General features: G+C 39.7%; 2 protein-coding genes across 3 annotated transcripts; one reads left to right on the plus strand and one right to left on the minus strand.

The window, feature by feature from the left end:
* The first annotated feature begins 8103 nt into the window (after nt 1–8103).
* FRA3 (Endonuclease/exonuclease/phosphatase family protein) lies at nt 8104–13130 on the plus strand. 2 transcript variants are annotated; one of them, XM_079080413.1, is made up of 11 exons: nt 8104–9078; nt 9192–9447; nt 9883–10684; nt 10764–10894; nt 10970–11054; nt 11131–11299; nt 11411–11442; nt 11525–11792; nt 11895–12018; nt 12096–12456; nt 12523–13130. In XM_079080413.1, the coding sequence occupies exons 1-11, from the start codon at nt 8253–8255 to the stop codon at nt 12886–12888; spliced, it is 3420 nt and encodes a 1139-aa protein (XP_078936539.1). In that variant the 5' UTR covers nt 8104–8252; the 3' UTR covers nt 12889–13130. The 2 variants fall into 2 exon arrangements, with proteins under 2 accessions (XP_078936539.1, XP_078936538.1); XM_079080412.1 differs by having other exon boundaries at nt 11131–11442.
* A 1640-nt stretch (nt 13131–14770) lies between these two features.
* LOC145161003 (acetolactate synthase small subunit 2, chloroplastic-like) lies at nt 14771–17703 on the minus strand. The gene is made up of 11 exons (XM_079080414.1): nt 17368–17703; nt 17000–17213; nt 16822–16905; nt 16627–16695; nt 16402–16485; nt 16176–16325; nt 15991–16077; nt 15800–15904; nt 15408–15683; nt 15251–15316; nt 14771–15169 (listed from the first exon to the last, which is right to left on the minus strand). Exons 1-11 carry the CDS (start codon nt 17652–17654, stop codon nt 15086–15088), a joined length of 1506 nt encoding a protein of 501 aa, XP_078936540.1. The 5' UTR covers nt 17655–17703; the 3' UTR covers nt 14771–15085.
* Nucleotides 17704–17976: the final 273 nt, after the last annotated feature.

Here is a 17976-nt window from a genome sequence, read left to right on the forward strand (position 1 = left end):
CACCCAACTGCCTCGCAAGGATCTCCGCCATTCTCGTCATCTGTTCCACGCACACCAATCGTACATGATATAGGGCTCGATAGCCAGTCGAATAAATGATTCTTCCTCAAGTCCACAACCAAACAAGGAACAGGAAGAAAGGCCAAATCATGCATTCTACGACTATGAAGTCTTAACCATGTACAACTAAGCATCATACACAAAGCAAATAGCAAGAATATGTTCAATCAATAAACGACCTCCTAAGCTAAAGCATCACGAATCAGGAAACTCTAGCTCATAATTCCTGGAGATACCTAGCCTACCATCTAGCATGCAGTTCTAACAACTCAAGAATAACTCATCTCATAATATAATCAAGATAGGGTATTTTGGGAAATCACCGCTCGGGCTCTGGCTGATTGTACACACTGCTTCGTCCTGTTTTTCTCTTAAAAGTTTTTTACTATTTTGGAAAAATCTTTTTAGGAAATCAATTCTTTTTGAAAAATTTAATCAACTCCTCAGTTTGAGTCCAGACATACCCGAGGGTGTGCCCGAATCCCTCAAACCAAGACTCTGATACCAACTTGTAACGCTCAAAATTTTCAAAACAAAATTTTCATTTTTAAGATTCCCAAAAACATAGTTTTTAACATCATCTCATGCGAAATAAAATTGTCAAATACATAACATCATAAAACAAAGTCAGAATATCCCAGAATTCACAATATCCCCATTAGCAGACGAGTGTGTACAATCATGTCGACGCCTTCCTGCGATCCTGAGAAGTACCTGAAACACATTTACATCAACACTGTAAGCACAAAGCTTAGTGAGTTGTTTCACTAATTGTATTTAAGTGTAATGGGTTGACTTGTTGACCAAAATCAATTTTGATGAATATTAAACAAGTAAGGAAGGTGTAGAGTGCACACTTGTTTAAGTTTATTCAAGATTCAAAAGTACATTGTTATTTAGGGGCGAAGCCCCTGAACGAACGGGGGTCTGGGGGCAGCGCCCCTGGAAGCGGGGTCCAAGGGGCGGCAGCCCCTGGCGGGGTCTAAGGGGCAGAGCCCCTTGCTGGGGTCGAGCTGTGGCTATAACAGAAAATCCGGTTTATATGTGTTATGTTGCTATATAAAAAATGCATCATAAAATCCGATTTTTTGAGAATTGAGCAGATTTTTTGACTCTTATCCACATACCCGTTTTAACAGTTTTGATGGTTTGTGACAATTTTAAACTGTATTGTGACAGTTTTCAGACAAAGATCAAAAACCAGTTTTTTGGTTATAATCTGGTACTCACGAAAAACATACCCTCTCATTCTCTTTCTGTGTCTTATCCAATTGAGGATTTGGGAGTACCACCCAAATACTTCGATTTGAAAGTGATAATCACGATTCTCAGATTTCCAAGTGTCATTATACCAATATTTCTAACAAATACCACATACACAAATAATTAGCCTCTCGTGGCTATAACTCAATAAGGACCCTCCGATCGTGTGTCTCAGTGAAGACCCTCCGGTCTCACGCCTCGGTATGGACCCTCCGGTCATAACTCAATATGCATACACAGAATAACATAACATAAGTCACAAAGACAGAATGTATAACAACATATATATAAGCAATTAAGACCCTCCAGTCAATATCACGAATAAGACCCTCCGGTTACACATAAATCACCACACAGGTAAGTATAGTGAGAAGACTCACTTCTCGTAGAAAAGCAAGTAAACCTCGCACCCGAAATGTCGGTCTAGACTTCTCCTAAAATATGCCACATGTAACTCTAATTAATAAATAATATTAATAACCTCAAATTGTTAGACCGAGCCTCTCAACTAAATCTCATAAGGGTAAAAAGACCATTTTGCCCCTCCTTGGTCAAAAGCCCATAATTTGACCTAAAACTCAAAACTCAACGAAAGTCAACACCCAACGCGTACGTTGGGCGTACAACTCTCCACACTAGGCGTACAGCTGGCTAAGCATGCGACGGGGATTCTCCACTGTAACACCCGTAAAATTCAAGCCAATTTAAAACTTTTTAAACAATTCAAAACCCATTAGTTATTACAAAATGTTTTCAAAATAATTTAATATCAGAGTATCCCAGAAACCATAAGTCTAAAACACGAGGGTGTGTACGATCACGCCTTCGCCTTGCCAAGTCATCTGAAGCACCTTAAACAATAAACTGAAACCGTAAGCACAAAGCTTAGTGAGTTACCCCCAAAATACCGATACACATACAGTCCACATAACCATGTCAGCAATATCATAACATAACAAACTGAACAGGATGCAACGGGTCCACAGCTTTACAGACTGGATTACCCCTGGGCCCACAGTGTGAGTCTGGATTGCCTTGCGGGCCCACAACTCACATCTGGCTTGCCATTGAGCCCACAGTACGAGTCTCCCTTAGCCCGTAACTGGAATGCTCCCGGGTTTGTTGGTTAACGCACGAAGCAGTCCCACCTCAACCCAGCCCACATAACATATCAACATACAACATAACCACTGAGAATGCAGATAATCATATAACAACACAGGTAGTCCTACAGATCTACCTAACTGACATAACCACTGAGCATGCATATAATCATATAACAACACATGTAGTCCTACAGATCTACCTAACTGGCATAACCACTGAGCATGCAGATAATCATATAACAACACAGGTAGTCCTACAGATCTACTTAACTGGCATAACCACTAAGCATGCAGATAGTCATATAACAACACAGGTAGTCCTACAGATCTACCTAACTGGCATAACCACTGAGCATGCAACATTAACTTCATACTCAACATACTAACACTGCTAGGATAACATATTCAATGGGCCGGCCTTGGTGCCTTAGGCCCCTTAGTATAGTGAGGTAACTCACCTCAAAATGCTGAAGTCCCGTAGACACAATCTCAGCTGCTGCATGACAGATTCCCGAACTGTCAATATCAAAACATCACCCAATTAATAATTGGGTTCCAAGACCAAGGTCCAACTCATACTACAAAAACCCAATAGTCAAGTAATAGGCCAAAGCCCAACACATGGCCCAATTTTCACAATTGGGCCCATCCCTTCATATGGGCCTTACCCCTTAGGCCCAACCATCTCTCCTGGTCCAAACACTTGGCATACTAATGGCCCAATCTCTCATAATCATGAAGGTCCAGTTATGGCCCATCTATGGCCCAATTTTCCAAATTGGGCCCAAGTCCTCACATGGGCCTTATCCTAAAGCCCATCTACTTATTTTGGTCCATTAACTTGTTCTTGGATAGCCCATCAATAGTCTAATCGCCAAAGCCCACTAGGAAGGCCCAAAACAAGGCCCAAGTGAGATTAGGGCTTTCACATGAAATGATGATTAGGGTTAAGTGTTTCTTACTTAACCCATTAAGGACTTAATCCATTAAGTCCATTATTGCCTTAAGCTAGTTTGCCAATGATTATTAATTATTATTTAGGTTTAATAATTAATACCCGTATGTGTCCCAAACGATTCCCACAATTAGGGTTTTATGCCCTTAGGGTTTTCCAAACCCTAATTAGGGTTTTCCAACCCAATACTAGCCCATTAGTCCATTGGTTGGGCTTTTAGGTCACATTGGGCCTTATTGGCCCATTAGGGTTCCATTGGGCCCACTAGGGCTTCTTTGGGCCCATTAGGGTTTCATTGATTCCACATTGTCCAAACATCCCCCAAACGAGGTCCAAACGCAATCAAGCACACCGCCACCCGGCACGACGGCCGGTGGCGGCAGGAAGCGGCAACCACCACTCTACGGTGGTGGTTTAGGTTCTTCTTTTCATTATCTCACTTTGGCTACAAGTTATAATCTTATCCACTTAAAACACACATACACTAATAACACATATTAATTACACACACACAGCCGCACCGTGGCGGCCGGTGGTGGTAGAGGGTGGCAGCCACCACCTCACGGTGGTGGTGGTGGCCCACTTTTGATTCCAAAATTACACAACTCACACCTACACACCTAATTACATAGCAACGCACACACACACACACAGCCACCTCACGGTGGCTGGTGGCGACGGAACTATGGCAACAGGCGGCGGCGGGACGAAGGCGGCCACAGCAACGCTATCTATGACAGCCACCATGGCCGACAGCCATGGTGGTTTTTTTTTCTCGAGTCTAATCTGGCTAAATGGACCTACATCCGCCTCCCCTTCTAACCACAGTGGTTTCTTAACGAAAGAAGCATTCGATTCCAGCCACCCCTACGGTGGCGTGAGGCAGTCGATCGGAAAAGAGAGAAGAGAAAGGACGACACGGAAAAAGGAAATCGCATTAGCAGCGGCAGCTGCAAACAGCCAACGGTTCGCTGACCCCGTCGGCAGCTCCGTTAGCGACAGCGACGGCACAACAGCGGCTGGTGGTAAGGACTCGACTGTAGGGATCGTCCGCTGGCCCCCGCTGGTCTTCAGTTCCTCCGGTCATGGAGGATATCGTCGCTGGTCTTGGTTGCTCGGAACAGGCGACATGGTAGTGATCGTACGCGGCTAGGCGGCAGCCGGAGGTGGTTCACGAGGAGGGTGGCGGCTGGAGGGTGAAGAGGGAGGCATAAGGTGGTTGCGGCTGATGAGAGGATCCCTAGGGTTAGGGTTTGACGGTAATGAGGCATATATACCCGGTTCCCACCAGTTTTTCCCATAATAGCACAAATGGTCCTTCCTTGCAATATTCTTTTCAAAACAAATCCCAAATTTACCATTTAGACCCCGCCTTTCCAAGATCCTTTCATCTTAGGTCCATAATTTACTTTTTAACCCCAACTTCCATAAATTCTTTACAAATTAAATCCTACAATTACACTTTAACCCCTAGAGTTCAAATCTTGTCATTTGACTTCCCGAAACCAACACTTTATTAATTATTATTCGATTTTAAGCTCAAATAATATAAAATAATAATAATAATTACTTCCCGGGTTCCTGATTTATTATCTAATTACTTTACTTAAAACGGGATGTTACATCCACCATACTATGCACGTACCTGGGAGTACGCACGAAGTACTCCTCGGTCTCCCTCTTCTCACTTCTTTTGGTCTTAACCCGTTAAGACAAGCATTCCAACCATAGATCTGAGCTAAATAAGACCTACTAGCTCATAAAGTTGTTGACTTTGAGCCTTTTCATGGCTAGTCAAGACCCAATCTCAAAAACTCTAACTTTCTCAACACAAAAGACCATACAACTCATGCATGAAGAGATTAAGACGTCCAAGCACTCATTTTATGGACTAGAATACTCTAATACACCTAAAAGGACAAAAGAATAGCTATAGAGTTCACCAAACTCACAAGGTTCCAAACTTGGGACCTAAAACCCTAAAAAGGACCCAAAACAAGAACTAGAACAAATAATGAACAAGTTTTGAACTTGATACCTCTTGAAGATGTACCAACTGAAGTATAACTCAGATGCAAGAGCTAGAAGCACAAGCTATCCTTCCTTCAAGGTTCCTTATCCACCAAAAGCTTCACAAGAACACTCAAATTAGCCACAAGCACTCACACAAGCTAGGGAACGAGATTAGGGTTTGGAGGATGTTGGAGGCTGATAATGGTGGCTATAAATGAGGCCATCATGTTCTTTAAATAGGGACACAAGAAGATATTAGGGTTTCATTTTGAGCCTAGTACGCCCAACGTACTAGGTGGCCTCCGCGATCATGCTAAGTGCATGAGTACGCTGCACGTACACATGCGTACGCCCCGCGTACTCAAATGCCACCTTTTTTACAATAAGGACTAGTCTTGACATACACATAAAAGATTAAGGCCATAGAAGTTATACCTCTTTTTGGGATGTTACATTTTCAAAGTAAGGGTCTTAAAAATAATTTTCAAAGTTGCTTTCAAAATAACCAAAAGAGGATGCGATGTGTACGATCAGTCAGAGCCAGTAAGTTGACCCCAAATTACCACACTGTTCTTTGATATTGTGATATGTTAGAACATCATGCTAGTGATAGGCTAGGGATCTTCAAGAATTTCATGATAGAATTGTCTGATTATATGATGCCTGATAGCCTAGGGTTCTTCCTTATATGAAACTGACATCATTATTGTAGTTGCTTAGTGTATGCATCATAGTTGTACATAACTAAGATTCTATAGCCTAAGAATTTTTTATGTGGCCTTATTTCCTGTTCTTGTTTGATTAAGGGCTTACTGTAGGATCAAATATTCGACTGTCTGTAGGATCCAGTGTTATGTATGGCTAGCATACACGAGTGCTGCAGGGTTGGTGGAAGTTTCATGAGTGGGTACAGTGTATAGCGGGTCAGCGCGAGGAATGATTAGCCACTCTGGGGAGAGTAAGAGCAGGGCGAAGGTGCACCCATGGTGCTGGGAGTTTGAGATCGAGGATTTCGTATGAGGATCTGCCTGATTTTATTGTGTCTTAGTGCCAATCGACTCCACTGATCGAATGATGCTTGCTTTGTGATTTGTGGGACTCACATTGATGTGAGCTAACTATCAAATGAATACATTAAGCTACATGTTATAGAGGTTAAATAATCATAGAGTGAAGTATTTGGCCCTATTACGCAACTCTCGTTTGAGTCTAACCGTTGTAGGGTTGGGTCCTTTAGTCGAAAGATTATTTAAGTTTTTTAGCATGAAATTGTATTCATGAAGTGGTTGGCTGACATTGATTGGAGTCCGTCAGTGGCTGATGGCAGGGGAGGTGGGGAACCCTAGGAGAGCTTAAGAGGTATTTTTTTTTGTGCGGTTGTTTCACTGTTGAGCAGGTATCGGGAGGATATTTTGAGTAGGCCTTAGAGGACCTGAGATGATTCTTGAGGAAAGTATGGATAAGAGTGGAGGTAGTATTGGGCCCGTACTACTGGAAGCACAAGATCCATACTCGGATCGAGGAGAGTTTCGGGGATTCTAAGGGCTGGTCAGGGAGGATAACATGGTTTAATACCATGATTCGTGGTAGTAGTCATGTATCTATCGATCTTTTGGTTATGGTTTCGCAGGCATGAGGATGGGTCTGGTATTGTTTTGGGCCCCAATGACAATATCGGTTTGGGTTGAATGATTCAAACCTAGATGCGTATGTTTGTTTGGAGGTCTCGAGGGTCTTGATCGTGGCCGTACCTTGAGTCGCAGGATTCAAGAAGGAAGCGGTTGTTATGATCGGCTTAAGGATTTCAGCTGGGAGTTAAGTGGTTGATTGACGGATTGGAATGTCGTTATCTGTGGTAAGGGTTATGCCCTTTCAGTTTTCCGAGTTCGGAGAAGGGGTGAGCAGACTCGTGACTTCCAGAGTTAGGAATGGTGATACCTGCTTAAGCCGGTTTGAGTTATGATTGGTTTCAACGCCAGTGGGTGGTGGTTCGAGCCCTAAGTGGGGAAGCACTGGGATTCTCAGGTTGAGTATCATTCATTGAGGGATCTGTCAGTTCGTTGTTGGATTGTTGTTCTCAGTTTAGTTTTGGGCAGATGTTGATCGATAAATCATTTCCAGAAGCGGGTATGTCAGTTCCGTGTGGGTTTTGATTCTCTGGATTAAGTGTCAATGTGTCCTCGACCATTGGTCGTTGAGTTCATCATTCAACGGGGGTTCTCTGAAAGAGTCAAGTGGTGACAGTTACGGTTCAAGGGATGAGTCAACCTATCATCGAGTTCAGTATGTTTTATGTTCTTTTGGTCCTTGGGTATGTTTACCCTCAATGGTGAAGTGAAAATTTGGTTCATAGCAGAGGTTTTGGTAACTCTCGAGAACACCTTGGAAGTCACAATACAAAAACCAAAACTATTAAAATTGGCCGACCATTAGGTAGACTTGACAATTTGAGACACGAATACACGAATTTGTGAGTGACAGGACACGACACAAATACATCTTGAAAATTGAATAAAACTTATTTCTATTCATAAAAATTATATCGTGTCAAATTTGTGGCTGATACGTCCACCATTAGAAGCGTGAGTGTAATTTACTATTCATAATAATTCTAAAATATAAATATGTAGTATTTGTTAAAAAAAAAACCCTTGTAAAAGTGGAAAACGTGCCTCCACGTCATTATCATTAAAACGAATACTCTTCACCTATCCACCTTCTCTCCCCTGCATTTTCGATTTTGTCCGAACAGAGAACCTTTCCAAAACGATAACAGACTCCCCCGATCTCTCTCCGTCCCTATATTTTCTCTTTTTTTCAACTTATTTCTACACATTTTTGGGTTGATTTTAGCCATGGCTGCCAGCGATCACGCCGTTGATGACCTTTTCTCATCGTTGAACTCATCGCCTGCAAGTCCTCAAATAAATTTTGGTAGCAATTCGCCCAATTTGATTAGTTTCGATGACGACGGTGAAGAAGATTATGATAACACCACTACCACTAGTAAACCCCTTATGGTTTTTGATCGGTTCTACGACTCTTCATCGGAAGATGGGCTCTACTCAACTGGAAGTGGCGGTGGTGGTAGTACTGGTGGGGATAATTCTCTAGTGCAGGCCGCTGGAAATCGTCTGGATTACATGATGCAGTATTTAGACCGGAAGCTATTGTCAGTGGATGGAAAGGATAATGAACTTAAGCAGGCGTTACCGGAGATCATAGGTAGTGGTGGAGGGCGTGGGATGTTTAAGTTACCGATTAGGGCTGCCGTACATCCTGGCCGGCCACCGAGTCTCGAATTGCGGCCCCATCCGCTTAGGGAAACACAGGTTGGATGTTTCCTAAGGATATTGGAGGGGACAGCGGATGGAGGGCAGTTATGGGCGGGATCTGAGCGCGGTGTTCGGGCGTGGGATATGAAGGATATGTATGCCGCAGGGATGGGGGAAGAGAACGATGAGGCAGAGGTACCGTTTCGTGAGTCAGTGAAAACGTCGCCTACGTTGTGTTTGGTGGTTGATGACGGGAATAAGGTGGTCTGGAGTGGGCATAAGGATGGGAAGATTAGGTGTTGGAAAATGTATCAACCTTCTAATGAAATCGAGGTTCCTTTTAGAGAGTGTCTTTCATGGCAGGCTCATCGTGGACCTGTTCTATCGATGGTCTTCTCCTCCTATGGTAATATATCTTGCACTCCTCATTAGTCAATAACTCAATATGATCAAATGGTACTCGTTGAATATTTTAGTCTAGATAACTATGGTGTTCATCTGATTCTGAACTTCATCCAGGTGATCTATGGTCTGGATCCGAGGGTGGGGCAATAATTGTGTGGCCTTGGGAAGCCCTTGAAAAGGCTCAATTGTTAACAACAGAGGAAAAACACATGGCGTCTTTGACAGTTGAGAGGTCATACATCGATCTCAAGAACCAAGTTACTTCAAATGGCATCTCCTGTAGTATACTTGCAGCAGATGTTAAATATCTGTTATCTGATCATTCTGGGGCAAAAGTTTGGAGTTCAGGGCCTCTGTCATTTGCATTGTGGTAAGTGACTAATCTAGCAGCAGCCATTATGTATTTAAATTTCCATGACAGGCAAGAACATGCTCACCACAGATTTATAAAGCAATATCACATCTATTATTTATAAGGCACTCTAAGTTCTTCATTTGAAGTTCCATAAGGAGAAGTTTAAAGCTGTGATACCGTATGTATTGTCATTAGTATATTGAAAGCCTAGAACAATCTGCTATACTTATGCATGATAAATAGTGTAGTAATGCACACTTTCTGACACCCAAAATTTCTATGGATCCTGAGCTAACCTATTTAACCAAACTTGAGTTGTATCAAAGTAAGGACTAAGGAGCTTATGACGTAGTAGGGAGCTCATATTTGTATATCCATGTTGTGCTTGTATCATTACTACTTCTACTTCCCTTACATTTCATGAGCATTTAAAGATTTGTTGAACTGCAGGGATGCATACACGAGAGAGTTGTTAAAAGTGTTCAATATCGATGGCCTAGCTGAAAATTTGACAGCAATACAGGACCTGACACCAGAAGAAGAAGCAAAGATGAAATTTGCATCTTATCCTAAAAAAGAAAAACCACAAACTACAATTAGTTTCTTTCAACGTTCACGTAATGCAATCATGGGAGCAGCTGATGCTGTTCTTCGTGTTGCAGCCAAAGGAGCTTTCTTTGAAGATAACCGCAGAATCGAAGCCTTAATCATAACAACTGATGGAAACATCTGGACAGGATCTGCAAATGGAGTAATCATAAAATGGGATGCAAATGGAAACCGATTGCAAGAATTCCACTTTCACCCTCATCCCATTCGATCTTTATGTACATTCGGGTTACGGATATGGATTGGGTATACAAGCGGGTATCTTCATGTAATGGATCTTGATGGTAGTTTACTTGGAGAGTGGGTTGCTCACAAGACTCCTATCATTGATATGGCTATTGGGCCAGGCTATATCTTTACATTAGCCAATGATGGAGTGACACGTGGATGGAGTATATCCTCCCCTGGGCCCCTTGATACCATATTACGTTCAGAGTTATCTCGCAAAGAATCACAATACACAAAATTAGAAAATTTTAGAATCTTGGCTACTACATGGAATGTAGCAGAAGGAAGAGCAACACAAGACTCACTTATATCATGGCTGGGGTCTGCAGTCAAAGATGTTGACTTTGTTGCTGTTGGGTTGCAGGAGGTTGAAATGGGTGCTGGGTTTCTTGCAATGTCTGCTGCTAGAGAAACTGTAAGACACTTTTCTTAACCTTTTCATATCCATTAATATTCTTGCTTGTTTTTGGTTTTTTAGTTCTTTTATCATTCAGATGCAGGTAGGTCTTGAGGGAAGCTCTGCTGGACAATGGTGGTTGGACATGATTGGGAAAACCTTGGATGAAGGTTCAAGTTTTTATCGTGTTGGTTCTCGACAGCTGGCAGGCATGCTGATTGGAGTGTGGTGAGTATTTCATTGATTTCAGATTCGTTATCTTCATCAGATATGTAGACATTGAACTTCTGTGATGAATGTCAGGGTGAGAAACAGTATTAGAAGTAATGTTGGAGATGTTGAGTTGGCAGCAGTTCCATGTGGATTTGGAAATGCTATTGGTAATAAGGTAACTGCATTTCAAAATTCTCATTTACTTTTAGTTAATGTAATAATAACTAATAAATTTACTGGTGTGTCAACAGGGAGGAGTTGGATTGAGGATGAGAATCTATGGGCGGATTATATGTTTTGTGAACTGTCACTTTGCTGCACATCTGGATGCTGTTAACAGACGTAATGCTGATTTTGATCATGTATACAAAACAATGTCATTCACTCGTCCATCAAATCTTCTGAATACAACATCAGCTGGTATGATTATGATGATGTCATACCTTTTCTTATTTTGCTTGCTTGCCACCTCATCTTATTCACTTTGGATTCTCTATGGTTCTCTCTTTCTTCCCACCTTACTTTTTGCAGCTGGAGTCACTTCTATGGTTCGTATTGCAAATGTAGGTACATTCTCCACCCATTTGATCCGTTGGAAATAAAATTTAACCCAAAATAACCAATTTGCCCTTTCTATTTTTTCAGGCTATGGGTAGCCTGTCTGTGGATGAGTCGCCAGAGCTATCTGAAGCAGACATGGTTGTCTTTTTAGGTGACTTTAATTATCGGCTTGATGATATATCTTATGATGAAGCACGGGATTTTATCTCTCAAAGAAGCTTTGATTGGCTTAGAGAGAAAGATCAATTACATATGGAAATGAAAGCCGGAAGTGTTTTTCAAGGAATGCGTGAAGCTGTTATCACATTTCCACCTACATACAAATTCGAAAGGCATCAACCTGGCTTAGCAGGTATATATATATATATATAGTAATATACAACACAGCCTGTTTTAATTATCATATATAGTAATGAAATTGCTTAAAATGGGACTAAGTTGTTAATTTTTATAGGTTATGATTCGGGCGAAAAAAAACGTATTCCCGCATGGTGTGATCGAATCCTGTATCGTGACAGCCGTCTGGATTCATCAGACACATGCAATCTAAACTGTCCTGTAGTTTCTTCAGTTTTACAGTAAGTTTTTACTTAATCTTGATTAGTGTAAATGTAATGATGATTATATACTTATATATATGTTTGCTTTTGTTCAGGTATGAAGCTTGCATGGATGTGACAGATAGTGATCATAAGCCTGTGCGGTGCATCTTTAACGTGGAGGTGGCTCGAGTGGACGAGCCAAAAAGAAGAAAAATATTTGGAGAAATTATAAAATCCAATAAGAAAATAAGAAATATTCTGAAAGAACAAAACAATGTTCCGGATGCTATTATGAGTACAAACAATATAATTCTTCAAGACGATGATAAATCAATCTTACGAATCACGAATAAATGTGGGGAAGACAAAGCTTTATTTAGAGTCATATGTGAAGGTCAATGCACCATTAAAGATGGAAAACAAGAATCAGATCACCAGCCAAGAGGCTCTTTCGGTTTTCCACGTTGGCTTGAGGTAAATTGTTTTCTCTTCTGTACTATTACAGATAAAGTGAGTAACTAAGGGCTATATTTTCTTCAGGTGAAACCAACGAGTGGTATAATAGAACCAAATCATATAGCTGAGATATGTGTTCATCATCAAGGATATGAAACTATGGAGGAATATGTGGATGGTGAACCTCAAAATAGTTGGTGTGAAGATGTGCGTGATAAGGAAGTTATGTTGATGGTGGAAGTGAGGAGGGGAAGTTGTACAGTTGAGAAAAAATGTCATAGGGTTCGTGTCAGGCACACACAAAGCTTGTCGGGCAGGTCTATGCCTATGGAACCCAAACATGAGGAGTTGAACCGGGTCCATGGGAATGTGCTTCACCGGGCTGATGCTAAGTGGCTCAGTGGCTCACGTGATGTGGTTGACCATATACGAGACCTTCATACCCCTTGAACTTATTTTGGTCCGAACAGGGATTTTTTTTTTTGGGAATGAGTGAGTGTAACTGTTTGTTATATTTTCTTACTCTTTTTTATATTGTTGAGGATGGGGATGCCTGATATTACTTGTTAAGATTAGGAGTTTAATGTTCGGAAGTTGGAGTTGTATATAAGCTTTTACAAGCCTCGTATATTATTAAGATGAATAGCAAATATGTGTGAGATTTTTTGAATAATATTGGTTGCTTTTTCCAAGTATCATATGTTATGAGTGATCCATAATTTTTGTACACTGGAATCACATTTTTCAACCTTAAATCAACATTGGTTTTTGCAAGAGTACCTACATTAGTTTTTTTTTTTTTTTTTTTTTTTTTTTTTTTTTTTTTTTTCACTGGTAGCTGTGCTGAAAGGGGCTCCAATCTAGGCCAACTGTAACACAAACACAGGAATCCTGTATCCTCCCTCAACACCGTTAGTACCTGTTAGGGAAGTATGGTGGGGATCGGTACAATGTGTGATGCCCAAACAATTGCTCCCTTAGGGCAGATGGCTTCGGGCAAACTCGATGGTTCATAGGATTTTGCAATTCATACAAAGTATCGCATTTTGCTATGTTCTTCCTTGGAAGCTTGGTAGTCTAAAAAAGCTCAAGTTCTTTTATAATTTGTTTCCAAAAAAGGAAATATAAGGATCTTCACAAAAAATGACAACTTGTTAATTTAGGATCACAGAAAATAACCCATATTTTTGCAATTTACAAAAATGACCACCAATTCAGAAACAAATCATTTTGGACCCGAGACCCAATGGGGGTGTAAACAACTCTTAACTTAAAAGGAATCTGAAATGTGGTACCCATATCATTTTGAACTATCTAGGGAAGAGATGCAGGTGTAACGAGTATGTTGTTTCTACTAGTTTATAAATCATATTTTTCATGTTACATTATGAAAAAAACTCGGTCTGAAATAAAGATCCTTGTGTGCAATCCAAAAAATTTGTCTGGAAAGGGTTTTTGTTTCAAATAGGTAGAAATTGTGTTTCTCACTAGTTTTTTAGGCTTCAATAGTAATTATTTAAGATATTAAGTATTAGTGTTTTAGAAATTCTTGTGCACAAATAACCCATGTTTTTGCTCTATTTATATCCTCTACAAATCTCCAAAAATCTGATTATGTAACCTCAACCATATGTTCGGCTTTTTTATCTCCAAAAATCTGACTATATAACCTCAACCATACATTCGGCTTTTTTATCCACCCTTCAACATCTTTGATTTTTTATTTTGTTAATCATCCACCATAGCTGGTATAATATTTTTTCTTTCCTTGGCCGAATCGTTTAGAAGCGCCTTTCATCTTTTCATATGCTGCTTCTCTGGCGTGTACATTGAGCTCGAAAGGCGGTTAAATGTAAGTTGGAAGACATTTTGGGAAAAAACAATAAAGTTAAGCTTTTGAGTTAATTTGTAGAATGAATGACTCAGTTATGCTTTAGTGTGAATCATGTTGTGGTACACTTTAGTGTGAATCATGTTTATACAATAGCTGGATAAGATGGTAAATGGGAATTTAGATGAATTCAAAGAGGGATTGGTTAGGTGGGAGTTGGTTAAATACATTAATAACATTGTTATATGGGAGTTGGTGACTTCTTTTCAACTATTTTATTTGTGAAGAAAAACAGGGTTGATTGGATTTGTATAACTGCATTTGAACAGTTAGAAAGGGAAAAATAATTAAAAAGAATGGTCGTCTGAAATCCGAAATGGGAGTTGTCCAGAATCCAAAATCCTTGTCATTCATTTTTAGAATCTCTGGTTATTTTGGTGAAGGCCGAAATAGATGGTTACATAGACTTATACAAACATTTGAATGGTATTTTTGTGAATATGTCAGAAATAAAACACATAAACTTTTACTTATAATCAACAAGAACATAGATTAATGTTACAAGTTTATTCAACTAATTTGTGAATAACATTATAACAACAAAGATCGATTTTTATTGTAGTTTTTCTCTATTGCCAGCGGTGGTGAGCAAAGAAAGGAATTTTTGTTCCCTGGTAGAAAATTTTCTTGGGTCCGCTGCTCCGCCATGTAACTTGCATTTATTTTATATAAAATATAAAATATAACTTGCATGAAGATCAACCAACCATTAATAGTAATACAACAACAAATAACATGAAGAAGCTTTGTGGTTTATTAGACTGGAAGAGAGAATCCACGAAGATATGCAGAATTCACCCCCGATTCCCTCACCAATGCCACCCGACCCGTTCTTGCAACCTTCAGATTAAAATGTGCACATTTTTATAAAAGATTAAAAAAAAAAAAAAGAATAGTTAAAGATCAAACTTTAATACTAACCTCACAAATCCCATACGACTCCAATAACCTTTGCAGTGCAAGCATCTTATTAAAATCTCCAGTGAGCTGGAATATGAAAACCAGAAAATATCAATATAAAGAAAAGTAGAAAACGGGATTACTGAATTACGAAATTTTATTTTAAAAGAAAAACGACCTCTAATGTGATAGTGTGATCAGAAACATCAACAGGTTTAGCTCGAAAGATGCAGGCAATGTCCAGAACATCCCTTCGAGCAGAAGCATTTGCAGCAACTTTGATCAACATCAGCTCACGTTCTGCAAATGGCAAATATGTAATATCTTTCACCTCATGAACATCCACCAGTTTGTAAAACTGTTGAACCAATTTGTCAATAGATTCATCTGTTCCAGGAATCACAGTTGTAATCCGAGCTAGACCCTCCATTTCTGCAGGACCTGCAGCCAGACTCTGTACACATTACACAACACAGTTTTTTTTTTTTTTTTAATATTGTTATTAAAAAAAAAAAAGTAAACATTTTACCTAAAAAATTATATAAGGAAAAAAAAAAAAAAAAACCAAACCTGGATGTTGTAACCCCTTCTGGATATAACCCCGGTGACCAGGTTGAGAACTCCAGGAGCATTATTCACAAGAATGTTGACAGTGTGAGACTTATGACCAGTTGACTGTTTTATTAATTTCAAATCTCAGTTATACCCCATAAAACTATTTGCTAAATTAATGAAAATTGAGAAATTGATGCATATCTTACATCTTCTTCATAAAGCACACCCCAGTGGGGGTCAAGGACTTGATTCATTGAGAACCTATTGTAGTACTCCACAGGATAAACATCTCCCTTCATTCAAACAAATATATCATAACTCAAATTAATAATAAAAAAAAAAAAAGAAGTAATTATCACAAATAGAAACCTGCAAAGATTAAAGAATATACCCTTGAAACCACACTCAAGTTCTCATCAACCGTGTGAGTTATACTTGAGGCAGTAGGAATTGGAGTTGGGGCTTCCAGATCTGGATAAGAAGCTGCAGAGAAGTTCCAAAATGGAGCACTTTCGCCCAGTTTTTCTCTTCTTAAAGCAATCTACAATTTGCAGCATACACAGTTAGTGTGTGTGTGTGTGTGTTGCATGAAAAAGGACATTCAAGACACATCTCACCTTCCCTGTTCTTGTGAGCTCTTTGATTCCAAATTTGGCTAAGTTTCTCTGAACAGTAACCATCTTCCCAGGATCCCCAGTGACCTGATTAACCAGAGGAGCTTTTTCATTACAAACTTGGCTAAATTACTATTAACAAGTGTCGTTTATTTTAATTGTATGAGTGTATGTTTATAACGAGTCAGTGGTCACATGTAAGTGCTCAGATGTAATGAAATAGGTCACCTCTATTGTCAATGAGTATTCTGTTGTATCCACAACTTTGGCTCTAAAGATGTCTACTAGCCACATAATCTGAAGGAGAAGTAACAGCGTATCAATCTTCAATCTCATATGTAATCAATTAACAAGATAGAAACCAATACATATATGCAAGTCTTCTGAAAGTCAAAAAAATGATTCAAGTAGAGAAAATAAAACCTCAGATCTTGTGGTTTGATTGACATTAAGCTTCACAAGCATCAATTCCCGTTCTACCTGTGGTTCCTTTGAAAGATCTTCCACCTGATGCATCAAAACAGCGTTGAACAAATCAGACAATACTTTTTAATTCAGGTTGATAGTCAAACAAAGCCACTTAGCAGAAAAAGGATGCAACCTTTAAGACATTAACAAGCTTGTTGAGCTGCTCTACAACTTGTTGCAAGACCTTCTCAGTTCCAGAGACAACTATGGTGAACAAAGCTTTGTCCTTATTCAAGCCAACAGCAAGAGATTCAATGTTGTAACCTCTTCTAGCAAAAACCCCTGTAATTCGGTTTATTATACCGCTTTCATCTCCAACAAACACTGAGATTGTGTGGCGTTTCACTCTAGTCAATGCATAAACAAAATTTATTTTGATCAAAAGATGTATATGCATAACAACTTTTTGAATCACCAGTGTACAACATCGAAAACTCATTCTCAATCAAATCAATCAATCAATTAATTATTTAATTCAAGGGTTGGTAAGAGTAGTTTTACTTGGAAGAAAGTGGCGAGGCAGCTCCATTATTCGTCGGAGAAAATGGCAATGTCACCGGAGCTCCACCGCTAGCGCTTCCATTTCCGTTGTTGGATAACGAATTCACTACTTTCAATTTAAAACAACCTGCACACTTCCGATTGGATGATATTTTCAAACTCGTCGCATTTACTACTGCTCCTGATTCCACTGTGCTCCGGTTACTGCAGTTTACTGGTGCTTTCCAGAGGGAGCACGTCTTAGCCGGTGTCGTCATTGCAGTGTTTGGAGAGGAGAAAATGCGCATCGCATAGAAGAGGGGGAAGACTAGAGAGTGTAAACAAAGACTGAAACTTGAATGGCCCTCCAAGGCCCCACTTCACATTTCTCATTTCTATATGAACAATCACGTTGTTTGCAAGCTAGGGGTGTGACATGTTTTTTTTTTTTTTTTTTTTTTTGAAGGTTTGATATAAATCATTAAATTGGTCTTGCTTTTTTCAAGAAAAATAATGTTAAAGGAATGAAAATAACCATTACCAATATGTTTTTTTTAGGTTATGATGTTCTTGTTATTTGTTAATTTATTCTTTTTGTGTGCAACTATTGCGACTTGATATCGTGTATCA

Source organism: Lactuca virosa, chromosome 2 (assembly GCF_052849685.1).
Source record: "Lactuca virosa cultivar CGN04683 chromosome 2, Lactuca_virosa_CGN04683_v6, whole genome shotgun sequence".
NCBI lineage: Eukaryota > Viridiplantae > Streptophyta > Magnoliopsida > Asterales > Asteraceae > Lactuca > Lactuca virosa.

Bases quoted from the DNA above. Each gene is read 5' to 3' on its own strand.
- FRA3 (XM_079080412.1), top strand. From the start codon at position 8,253: ATGGCTGCCAGCGATCACGCCGTTGATGACCTTTTCTCATCGTTGAAC. The intron at 10,685-10,763 runs GTAAGACACTTT...TTTATCATTCAG, and splicing joins TGTCTGCTGCTAGAGAAACT to ATGCAGGTAGGTCTTGAGGG. The intron at 12,019-12,095 runs GTAAGTTTTTAC...GCTTTTGTTCAG, and splicing joins GTAGTTTCTTCAGTTTTACA to GTATGAAGCTTGCATGGATG.
- LOC145161003 (XM_079080414.1), bottom strand. From the start codon at position 17,654: ATGCGCATTTTCTCCTCTCCAAACACTGCAATGACGACACCGGCTAAG. The intron at 17,214-17,367 runs GTAAAACTACTC...TGCATTGACTAG, and splicing joins GCCTCGCCACTTTCTTCCAA to AGTGAAACGCCACACAATCT. The intron at 16,486-16,626 runs GTGACCTATTTC...CTGGTTAATCAG, and splicing joins AATACTCATTGACAATAGAG to GTCACTGGGGATCCTGGGAA.